The 12,594-nt window shown below is 41.2% G+C and overlaps 1 protein-coding gene, 1 non-coding gene and 1 pseudogene across 3 annotated transcripts in view; all 3 read right to left on the bottom strand.

The window, feature by feature from the left end:
• The window catches only part of Rab3gap1 (RAB3 GTPase activating protein catalytic subunit 1), a 73,923-nt gene extending 61,943 nt beyond the window's left edge, over positions 1-11,980 (bottom strand). For both annotated transcript variants that reach the window (NM_001402314.1, NM_001402216.2), the window contains 3 exon segments: positions 6,153-6,228; positions 11,792-11,847; positions 11,943-11,980. In NM_001402314.1, coding sequence (NP_001389243.1) covers positions 6,153-6,228; positions 11,792-11,847; positions 11,943-11,960 — 150 coding nt within the window. In that variant the 5' untranslated portion in view covers positions 11,961-11,980.
• Positions 1,671-4,749, bottom strand: LOC148001589 (RNA-binding protein FUS pseudogene; annotated as a pseudogene).
• On the bottom strand, positions 4,042-4,172 carry LOC120096387 (small nucleolar RNA SNORA36 family). Its single transcript, XR_015636412.1, has one exon. It is a non-coding gene; the product is annotated as a small nucleolar RNA SNORA36 family (small nucleolar RNA).
• Positions 11,981-12,594: the final 614 nt, after the last annotated feature.

Here is a 12,594-nt window from a genome sequence, read left to right as displayed (position 1 = left end):
ATTAATATTCTAATGTCAATGACTCTTCCTCTGTGACTCTTTCAGAGGGTGTCAGTCAGTCTATTACGGGATCATGACATAAATAAATTTAACACTTCAGGAAAAGCACTTGTAATTTTTGCCAGCTACACAGAATCTAAAATTCCAAAGCTCTAAGAATCTCAAAGGTCATTTCCTTTATTTTCACCCTACTTCAAGTAAGATGATAGGTTCATGTTTACAAAGCCCAAAACACTAAAATTCAAAAAGTTACCTTAGAAATCTACTTTAATTCTTCTAAGTAATATTACATTTACTTAAATTTCATCATAGCACACCTCGCCAAGTAAAACAGTAAAACAATATGCATTTGAAAGGTGAGATCTAGCTTTAACCCTACTTCCATTAACTGCTGGCAAAATAACCGAGCAAATTACTACATGAGCTCCAGACCTCATTCCACACTGGCTGAGCAGGACACTACCTCATCACTGGAGTCTATTTAGGATTAAGGCAGTCAACAGGCACAGGGCCAGCAACAGTATATGGTACCTCAGTATATACTCAGTAACTGACATCCCTCTTGAATCATTTCTCAGCACTACAAGTTCTACAGTGGTCAAGTAGCTCATCACAAAAACCTTCCTTTGGTTTTGAATTTCACTGTACGTGCGCACATGCGGAGGACAAGTAGAAAGGTGGAGAGGTATTTGGGGAGGGGAACACCCATGTAGAAGGGGAGGGGGAAGGGTTAGGGGGATGTTGGCCTGGAAACCGGGAAAGGATATAACAACTGAAATGTAAAAAAAAAAAAAGGTGGAGAGGGCTGAATTCCCTGGAGCTGGAGTTATAGATGGTTATGAGCTGCTGGATGTGGGTACTAGGAACCAAACTCAGTCCCTCTGGAAAAGCAGTGGGTGTTTTTACCACTGACTAAGCCATCTCTCTCCTCCAAAGGATATCCTAAAGGCTCTGTAGAGTAGTTAAAATGTAACCACAAACTGGGGAGGAGTTCACCTATGAGAAGAAAGGTATCTGATGAGATTTGCAAGTTCATATCTTTTTGTCTGGAACAGTGATTCTTGACTTTCTGGACCTAGGAGCTGGTTAAACTCTTTTAAGAAATCACTGATTCCATAATTTAACTTAAAATGTAATATAACTGGTAATATAACTTATTGGTACAGCATGTACTTAGCATGCCTAAACCGCGCACTCAGTTCCCAGCACCAAACAAACAAACAACTAAAAATATTTACTGCATCACTTATTGTAGAAATAACTTCTATGTCAATATGTCTTTCTAATGATGCTTTCCAGAAAAATAGAAATATAGCACTATTTCACATTTTTGCAAGTTTTTTAAATGTGTAGGTTTTCTGTTGTTTAGTTTTTCAAGTCCGTCTGTTTAGCTCTGGCTATGTTAGAACTCACTCTGTAGACTAGGCTGTCCTCACTCACAGAGACCAGCCTGCTTCTACTTCCAGTGCTGGGACTAAAGGTGTGAGCCACCAATGCCTGACTTAGATTTTTCTTTTTTCTATTCTTTTTATTTTTTTTTTCTTTAACTAAAATGATGTCTTTTTAATGGGAATCAGAGCTATAGTTACACACAGACAGACAGACAGACAGACAGACAGACAGACACACACACACACACATACACACAGCCCCACTCACCCCCAAAAATATCCATGAGCAATCCTGAATTATAAGTTTACAAAATAACGAGGGTAACAGTGGGTGGAGGAAGAGCTGTTGCAGAACTTCAGGAGCCAGGCTAATATGGCCTCTCCCTGTGATTCTGTAAGTGCTTGTCCCTGGAGTCCATCTTGCCAGAGCTAAAACCACCTCTGTCCCCTCACCCCAGCCCTCTGAAGCCCCCTTCAGTCCCCTCCTCAGCCCCCAGTAGCCACCCCGATCATATCCTCCTCTGCCATGTCAATCATCTCCATAGTTTCCCCCCATATGAGAGCCTCCTGGTCCCCCTCCTGGGCCATCTGGCTTCAGTGCCTTACACTGGTTACATCCATTTCTCCAAGAGAAGCTCATGTTCTAACATGTAGGATTAGGAACTTCTAGTCCCCAGCTCGTTGCTGTCCTCCATCTCCACCACCTTCACTGGGGAATCCTCCCCGGCTACTGCTGCCACCTCCTCCATAGCCTCCAAGGCTTATGGGTCCTCCTCGAACTCGGCCTCCATGACCATTTCTACCACCCTGGTTGAAGTCAGCACGCCGGGTAGCAGGAGAAACTTTAATGGATTCCCAGAGAATTCTTTAACATCAAACCAGTCGATTGCAGCTTTAGCAGATGGGGGTCACCAAAGGAGACTGCTGCCTCACCCTTCAACTTGCCGGTTTCCCTGTCTGTACACAAATCAATCATAGGCTGTCCAGTTTTCCTGTTTGCCTTAATAATTTCAATCTGCTTGACGTAATCGGCCACAGATTCACTTGTAGCATTCTCACCTAGACCTTGCACAGAGATGGTATTGTCTGAATTACCCTTTTCGGAATCATGACAAGATACTTGATCCAGAGGACACCAAAATCTTCGAAGCCACCATGGTCACTTGCACCCACCCTGCCTGTGCCTCCTCCACCACCTCCCAGGCTCTGAGTTCATAGCCACCACTACGTCACTTGTGCCACCTCCACCGCCCCAGCCACGGCCCCCACCATCCTGCTGGCCTCCCCCATAGCCACCACGGCCAGCACTCATAGAGGACTGATCTTGGCCACAGTCGCCTCCACCACCCCCTCCACCCCTCCACTGCTGCTGTTGTCCTGGCTCTGCTGTCCAGAGCCCTGAGGTGGGTCATAGGAGCTTTGTTGCTGTCCACCATAGCCAGATTGTTGACCATGGCCTCTGCTCTGGGGCTGCCCACAGCTGCTGCTCTGAGAACTGCCACCATAATTTCCTGAGGTGCTACTAGTAGCTGGCTGTTGGCCATAGCCGGGGTAGGAGGGCTGCTGCTCATAAGAAGGCTGGGAACTTTGGCTGCTGCCATGGCCACCAGTGGAACCCTATTCCTGGGGAGCTGACTGAGTTCCATAGCTGTTTTGGGTCTGTCCATAAGAAGAACCAGAGCTGCTGTGACCATATCCTGAAGTGTCAGCTGATTGGCCATAACCACTGTAACTCTGCTGGCCATAGGGCTGATGGCTCTGTTGGGAACAGCCCTGCCCAGGCTGGGTAGGATAGGCTCCATAGCTATGAGCTGCCTGTTGGGTACAGTTGTTTAGTTGTTTGAAGCCATGTCCATGCACTCGCGCACAGGTCGCCAAGCATGCACAGGATTGCAGACGACTGCGAAGGGACACCGCAAGGACTGATCTCTCTCTCTCTCTCTCTCTCTCTCTCTCTCTCTCTCTCTCTCTCTATCCCTCCCCCCGCCCCCTTCTCAGGTAAGATCTTATTATGTAGCCCTGTAGTTAGTATAGATTTATCTGCTGAAATGGGGTCTTTATACATTGTTCAGATTAACCTGGAATTTTAGGAATGATCAAGCAAGAGCTGAGGGATAGCATGAGCTACACAGCAAAGCCTGCCTCTGGGAGGGGGGAAAAGGAACCTATTTCAAAAATCTAGTAGGCAGTCAAGGAAGTAGACAGGTACGACTGAACAAGAAATGGCCAAAGATTAACTGTTCAAACTGGGTGATGGGAGTTTATTATACTATCTTATAAATTTCACATTAAGTTTTTAAGATTTGTTTTTGTTTTTAATTATGTGTATAGCTATGGGACAGACTGTGAACATGTGAGTGATGGTACCCACAGGATACAGAGAAGGATGTCATAACCCCTGGACCTGGAGATAGGCAGGTATGAGTTGCCCATCATCAATGTGGGACTCAAACTCAGGTACCCAACTGCTGAGCCATGTCCCCAAGCCCAAAATTGTTTTTCTTTTCTTTTTTTTTTTTTTTGGTTCTTTTTTTCGGAGCTGGGGACCGAACCCAGGGCCTTGCGCTTCCTAGGTAAGGGCTCTACCACTGAGCTAAATCCCCAGCCCGTTTTTCTTTTTAATAACTTTTTAAAAATTTATTTTATTTGTTTATGTAGGCTAGAAGTATACGAATAGAGTAATATTCTCTATTCAGTAATTTCCCTCAGCCAATTTCAATGTCCCAAAGTTTAATTAACAGAACAGGGAAGTTGCCCTGAACTGAACTCAACACTTTGGAGTCAAATTAAGTTTTAAAACAGTAATTTATTTTAAATTACCTCTCAGTAGATAAGAACTGGTAAGCACTGCCCTTTGTGTGTATGAAAACTTAAGCATTATCTAAACTTTGTTTTTCAAGACAGGGTTTTGTCTGTCTGCCTACCTGCCTGTCTGTCTGTCTGTCTGTTTCATAGCCCTGGCTATCCTAGAACTATCTCTATAGACCAGGCTGGCCTTGAACCACCAAGATCTACCTGATTCTGCCTCCTGAGCACTGAGAATAAGGGTATGCACCACCACTTTTCTTTTCTACACCAAATTAACCTGTCGTTTACACCTTCTTTAGTTCCACCAGTTGAGCCCACTGTAAAATCTGCTGCTTTCTCCATCTGTCAATGCACTAAGAAAGAAGTGAGCTCGAGCTGTCAGTTCTTCAGCCTCAACTATGTGCCTAGAATACGAAACTACTTACTACAGACTTATACCCACTTAAATCCTAACCCAGTATCTTAACCTCTTTTCCTCATCACTTCTCTCTCACCTTCACCTTGATGGCAGCATGGATCTTACTTTGTTCATTACTTCTACCACTATCATCTGATTCACACCAAGTACTCAGTACACTGACATAAATCAAAGGACTCAAGAATGCAATATCAGATCTCAAAAGTACGTGGGATAGCTCTTGTTTTTAAAACTGCAGTTTTGGGGCTTTCAGATAGAGCCAGCTCATTGTGCCTTCAATCGATCTTGTTGGAATCCATACAAATGTTGCTATGTATGTGTTTCAAGTACAACAGAAATATCTGTGTTTGAGAACTTCACATTTTTTTCTTTACAATGTAAAAATTTTAATGAAAATATTTTAATATAGAACATTGATTTACTCTATTTCAACATATCTTTAAATACTGCAATTTCTTTATATAGTTGCTTTTTTGCGCATAGTCATATAGGAAAAAGATCTTACTATCTAAATTCTGTTATCACTACCATGAAGCCGAAAGCTCCTAGCAAATATTGAGATGGAAAGGTCTTTTAGGATAATAATAAAAACAGTGATCAATTTTACTTTAACAGGTGGTGGTGGTGACGCACCTCAAATCCAGACACTTAGTTCAAAGCCAGCCTGGTATCGATTGATGCCACTGATTGATGGCCTTACTTTGACTCCCCAAGACCCACTTGGTGGAAGGAGAGAACCAATGCCTACCTACAAATGAGTATGAGTGTGTGTGTGTGTGTGTGTGTGTGTGTGTGTATGTGTACTTTTTTTAAAATTAACTATACATCTACATAATCTTAAGATTAAATTACATCCCTTCAGAAAACTGAGAAGTCTATTCTCAAAATATTCTCCTGAGGAAGCATATAAAGTGTAGTTTATTAGAACATTACCAATGCAAACTGAGTAAAGTAACTGTAGCCTGTAATTACCTAAGTGGTTATATCAAGAAGTCTCTTTACTAAATGAACTATTGGTAAGTCCAATTTCTCTCTGATCAATTAAAATGACTGAAAAAGTATTTACTGGCTAAAGGAAAACTTAGACTTTGAGAAAAGTAAACTCAGAAAAAAATTAATGAAACCATACAAAGAAATTTAACATATATAAAACTTTATGATTTGAAAAAAGTTTCACAAGCAAATCCTAGTGACACGTCTTTAATTCCAGCACTGGGGAGGTAGAAAACAGGTGGATATCTGAGTTCGAGGCCAGCCTAGTCACCACAGTGATCTATAGGACAGCCAGAGCTACACAATGAGAACCTATCTCAAAAAAAATCCAAATCAAACAAACAATAGGTTTTGCAAATATCTTACATATATCATTGCTGTAAAGTAAAATCCTAATTCTTCTAGATGCTATTTGATGTTCATAAGACTATATAAATTAAGAATTAAACATTTAATGCAAATGTATCACTTATAGCAAGGGGTATAAAAATAAAGATTGCAAAGTAAATACCAAGCTAGAGCCACAAGCAAACAGATCTGACCTTTTCCAGTGGCTTTCCCAGAGAGTGTCCAATCAGTTTCCAGTCATTCAAGACTTCTTCAACTTTGGAAATAAACCTAAGAAGGAGGGAAAACTATAAATATATAACCAAACATTTTTTCCTAGTACTATCCAATTTCTTTAAAAAGACATTCCTTACATCCTAACGTTTCGATTAGATTCGGATGTGAGCCTAACATAGGGAGATAGAATCAAAGTAGAAACAAAGTTGCCTAGTTCAAGAGTTCTTAAATTTTGATTCATTTAAATCTATTCACTCAATAAAAGCATTCTTTCCACAAAATATAAATGAAGAACAATTCCCCCTTTAATATGATACAATAAATTTAAAAAAGCAAAAGTTGACAGATTAAAATAATACGTATTAAGGATAGTTATACAACTGATCAGTTTTCCCTGCCCTTAAAATTCCCGTTCCCAACATAGTGGCTCACAACTACCTGTAACTCTAGTTCTAGATGTTTCAATGCCTTTTTCTGGCCTGATGAACCAGACACACAAGATGCACATGCAGACATGCAAGCAAAAACACTTTACACATATGATAAAACAAATAAATCTTTAAAGACTAGCAACTTGCTGAACGCCAACAAACGAAAACTGTCAAGCTGCTTCTATCAGAGAAGTGTGATCCAATCTAGCAGCTGCCATTGCTACCTACAACATCTAGAAAGTGATTCTAAAGGAACTAAAATCAACTGTAGTGAAAGGCACCACATTTTTTCTTCATTGACATTATGAGTTAATGCAGTTCTTTTAAAACAGTAATGACATATAATAAATCAGCTTATGATTCAACTGAACCTTCTCATTAACTCCTTAAAATTAAAACAAGTTATTCATATATGAATTCACTTTGAGGAAGTTCACAAGAATGACAAAGTTTACATTTTACAAAACAAATAAAAATGTAAACTATCCAGAAGGGAGCAAAAATATACATTAAGCATACATGGCAGGGGTTCAGGAATACAGCCTAGTGGTAAAGTGGCTGTATTCCCAGCCAGCCTGACTTCCATCCCAAGCAGTCCCTACCTGCACAGAAAAGCACTTAAATATACTGCATTTTTCATGAAAGTAAAAACTGGAAGCTACTCTAATGTGCAACTGCAGCAAAGAGATGTAAGTTAACGATGCATCCATTCAGTAGACCAATGAACACCCATTAAAAATGGTTCTGAAGAACATCTGAGGAAATAAGAGAAAGGTCCAGACGTTAAGTGAAAAAAGAAAGCTGTGGAAACAAGCATCAGTATAGTTTGATCTAAAAAAAAAATACATACAATTAAAAAAAGTATACCAAAATTTAATAGCTATCGTTGTAGAAGGTTAAAGGTATTTTTTTTTATTTTATTACAAGGTATTACTGCTATAATAAAAGTAATTTTTAAAATAATTTTCAGAGTAAAAGAACCATCTTTTAAAAAAATATTTATTTATGTTTGTATGTGAGTGCTCTATTTGAATGTATGCCTGCATGACAGAAAGGGCATCAGATTCTGTTACAGATGGTGTGAACACTATGTGGGTGCTGGGAATTGAACTCAGGACCTCTGGAAAACAGCTAGTGTTCTTACTCGCTGAGCCATCTCTCTGGCTCCGGAGAAACATCTTAAAATACTCTACTTATGAATTCTAGTAATGGCTAGGAGATAGTTATATCCTACAAATATTGAGATCTGACTAGAGAAAAATAGTAATGTTTTCTTTAACAGTTCTCCATATCTTAGCTGATGAGTCATTTACTCCTTTCCCTACACTAAGGTCTTTTGTATGTGCTTTGAGAAAAATAGATTCCTTTCTATTTCCTCTTTGTAGCTTTTAGGTCGACTTGTAATTACAGGCCTCAGCCACATTATCTGACTCATGTCTCTCTCTCCTGCTGGACTACACTTTCAGAGCAGGGACCTTAGCCAGGGGATGGGGGCGCGGGGGGTGGGGGCTAATATGTGTAGTGGCACACACCTTTAATCCCAGCACTCAGAAGGCAGAGACAGATGGATCTGAGTTTGAGCTCAGCCTGATCTACAATTCAAGTTCCAGGACTGCCAGGGCTACAAAGAGAAACCCTGTCTCGAAAAATCAAAAATGGAAGTGGGGGGGAATGAACCTTATTTTTCTAAACTTTTTACTACAGTACAGAGACTGAACCAAGGGCAATGAGCATACTAAGCTTTATCTGCTTTTACTAGCTACCAAATTCCTAATATCTCACACTGTCTCACACACGGACATTCAAAACACTTTTTCAACTGAAAATTAGTAATTAGTAATTAGTCCTCTCAATAAATTATCTGTATGGTATATGACAGACTTATTAGGTTTCAAGAAATTCCTTTTGCCAGTCTGACACTAGACAAAAGCCAACACTTCTAGGTTCTTAAGACTTTCCTACTTGCTAAAATGACTTGCTAAAGTCATTCTCCTTATGTGTAGCAACAGGAACATATGGCTCTTCCATAAACCTGGGCTAGAGGTGCCTATTAGCATATCAAGGTCTCTGCTGATCTCTAAGCTCCCTCAGTCTCTACCATGATCAACTGTTATAGAGCCATCCTGGCTGGCATACCCTACCCTCTACCCTAAACCTCTCCAGCCCCAACCCGAGCTTTGCTTCCCTTCCCCTAACTTCTCTTTTCCTCTATACACAGCCACTTGGCTGTGTTCTCTTTGCTTTTTCCCTCTTCTCTCCCCAACTACCTCTCATGGCCAACTCGGTCTGCTGGCCTAGTTCAGTCTGGCCTCTTCCAGTTGCCTCTCCCTGTTCTCTCCCTCACATTTACACTAAACCTTCTCCTCAACCATACCTAGGACCATTCATGTCCTTATTTTCATTCAATACTGAGAACAATTTTTCATCCAAATATTAAAAAAAAAAAAATCAAGGCTTAAGAAACTTCAAAGTCGGGGCTGGAGAGATGGCTCAGTGGTTAAGAGCACCGACTGCTCTTCCAAAGGTCCTGAGTTCAAATCCCAGCAACCACATGGTGGCTTACAACCATCTGTAATGAGATCTGATGCCCTTTTCTGGTGTGTCTGAAGATAGCTACAATGTATATAATAAATAACGATGTAAAAAAAAAAAAAACTTCAAAGTCATGTTTATTTCTTGCGTTTGAAATACTCTTTGACAAAACCCATCACTTTATGATGACCAATTATACAGAGGGCTATCCATTCCCCTAGTTATTGTCATCAACTTTATTCAGGTTGATCTGATGCCCAGCACAAAGAGCCTTCACCAACCTGACATACATAGGCTCATCACAATTGGATATAAGCATGCAATGGTGAGCTTGGTGCTTGTCTGAGGCTTTGGCAGCCTAGTGTAGGCCATATGCTAGGCCACCATGGCTGAAGGTAGTCTTCAGCACCTCTGGGGAAGCAGCACGGACATCCATTACACCTCTAGCACTGAGGCCTTCCTCAGCCACGGCAGTAGATTGTGAGTAAGGTCAAATCTTAAATGCACCTGAGCCCGAGCTCCACCTTCACAAAGCAGGGGAAAAGGCTTTTCTTTTTTTATTTATTTATTTTATGTGCACATTGGTGTTTCTCCTCCATCTATGTCTATGTGAGGGTGTCAAATAACCTGGAACTGGAGTTTTCGACAGTTGTGGGGTGCCAGGAATTGAGCATGGGTCTTCTGGAAGAGTGTATGGAACTCTTAACCTCTAAGCTTCTCTCCAGGTCCCCTCAGGAAATGTTAAATTATTTAACTAGGGAAAAATGGTCATTTTTTCCATTCTAAACACTAATCATTGATGTTTCCTTACTACTCACCCTCCAAGACCATTGTATTTTTCTAATAACCATCAAATTATCAATTTCAAAGTCAAAATGCCCAAAAGTATACTCTTGTTAAGTTTGATACGTATCTTCATTTGTTTAGACGTGAAACTGGAGTTTCCCCTCAGACTTACATTAAGCTCATCTACCTAAACCTAGTTCATTCCATTCAACTACTTTCAGCTCCACTTTATGAATCAATGTAAACTGTTTACTTCATCTCACCACAATGTAACAACTTAAACCAAATAACTGTTGTACCAAAGGGCCAAAATCTCTGACCACTTTCTTAAGCAGTAGTGCTTTCTAAATATGGTCTTCTGATCTGCCCACATCTGTATTACCCGGGACCATTTCAGAAAAGCAAATTTGGGGATCTGACCTAAATGGGAAACACTGGGACCAACAAGTTCTGATGCATAATAAAAGTTTGAGAATTTTTAGTCAAGTGCACCAACTCTAGATGCCTCCACTTTGGCTTTGGAAACTGATCTCACTTTATTTTTACTTATTTCCCAGTGATAATTCTTCACTTACATGTCTAGCAATGTCAGTCCCTTCTCATGTCTAGCCAAACCCTGAACCATTTTTTTTTCCTTTTCTTTATTGAGGCAATATCTGTTAGATTGCTCCGGCTCAAGTGATCCAACTCAGCCTTCCCAGTAGCCAATATTATACAGAGGTGCTACCTCACCCAGCTTCTATTTCCCTTCCCATTTTCTTTTCCTTTTTCTTTCTTTTTTTTTTCTACCGGAGCTGGAGACCGAACCCAAGGCCTTGCGCTTGCTAGGCAAGTGCTCTACCACTGAGCTAAATCCCCTCCCCCTCCCTTCCCATTTTCAAAGCAAGGGCATCTCCTACCCTTTCCCTACAAAAATGTCTCCACATTTTCCTTACTTAACGGGTTCTTTGTAGTTAGTACCAATGGCTTACTTTTTAACTATTTGTTGGACCTTTTTTAAAAGGTATATATTTCCCCAATCTTAGGATAGCTCAGGTCACACAGTGCTTGCTTATAAAGTCTTGTTAATGTGTTAAGTCTTGCTGACTCGAAGTGTGGGGATGGGCATACAAGTTAAACTACGATTTCAACAAAGGTCTTTTATATTTTCCTATGCCACCAACTGATAGGAGAACCACACATTCATAAAGCCTACAAACATTGCAACAATAACCTCAATAGCCATCTAAGCTATCAGGCCAACAAACTCAGTTTTCAACTAACTTGGGCGCTAAAACATGTCCATCGGAGCTCAGTTGTTCATCTGAGTTTGACAAGCTCAGGAAGCCTGGGCACAGGACCAAGTTTAAAATGTAACGATGTGAATCAAAACATTCTGAAGACGTATGTAAACATACTATTAGGAAATATGACGGGGGGGAGGAGTGATAAAGGGGAAAGGACGGAAAGGAAATAGAGAAAAAGAATTTTAATTTTTTAATTTCTGGAAGATGGGATAAAATGAGGATGGTAGGATGGCAGATGAACAGCCATCCGTATGCTAAAAGTCTCTTCCAATAAACAGAAAACACAGCAGCTGCTTAGCTGAAGGCTTTAATGACAACTGAGGCAAACTGACATGAATGCAGAAGGCACAGGAGCGACCTCGGAAATGATTTTCTGTTTAGGGAAGTGATCTGGAAGTTAACACAACTTGTTTTAAAGGCGGAGTCTGAAGGTTGGTCTGACCTGTCTGTATGATCGATGCGGAAAAAGCCAAGGCTGCCAGGGCTCTCTGAAGAAGAGACGAAGCGTGGGCGTCTCCCTCAGAACCAGCGTCACCTGTGTGATGCCGCCCAGGGTTAGACAAGTCCAAACGCGCTACTCACCTTTCCCACTCCGAGGCTGTGGTGAAGTCTGTGATCTCAAACACTTCGGACTCGGGCTGCGGGGAGAGAGAAGAGCACAGACAGTAAGCCGCGGGCCACTGACGTCGGCGGCAGAACCCTGTGACAGCCGTACCCGGGGTACCGAACTCACCTCACTGTCCGCCGCCATCTTGCAGAGCGGAGCGTCAGGCCGTGCGCGAAGGCTGTCGGGAAGAAGGGAGCTAGGAGGCGGGCACTGAGTGACCATGGGCGGGACCTCGGTGCGTGGTGGGTGGGGCCTCGAAGAAGGCCGGCCTACAGAGGACCTGGTAGAAGGTGGAAAGACTTTTCTTCCTGGCAGAATGATCTTAGTATGACATACGCTGTCCCACAAGATGGTTTAATATTATTTTTTTAAAATTCTGTAGGGGTTGGAGAGATTTCAAGCACACATGAGACAGTTCACAACCATTTGTGACTCCAGTCCAAAGGGATCCTATGCCCTCTTCTGGCGTCTGCTGACACCAGGCATACACGTGGTGCACAGACAGATTTACACACATACACATTAAATAAAATTTACAAATACTTTTTTAAAGAATTAAAAGTAAAAATAACAAAAGTGTTCTGTAGACTCAAGAAGAGCTGATAGATATTTTGACATTGTTACATGATTTTCTCATCCAAATGTATTGGGCTACATTCATCGTGAAAAGAGAATTATACGAATTCTAGGTTTAGAAATATAAAAATTAAAAGAATAAACCCCAAAAGGCCACAGACCCAGGGCTAAGCCCTGCAGCCAGGACTAGCAGGCCATAAAG

This window comes from Rattus norvegicus, chromosome 13, assembly GCF_021556685.1.
Source record: "Rattus norvegicus strain SHRSP/BbbUtx chromosome 13, alternate assembly SHRSP_T2T, whole genome shotgun sequence".
Lineage (NCBI taxonomy): Eukaryota > Metazoa > Chordata > Mammalia > Rodentia > Muridae > Rattus > Rattus norvegicus.
Note: the sequence above shows the minus strand (reverse complement) of the source record. Positions and strands in the feature narration are given on the sequence as shown.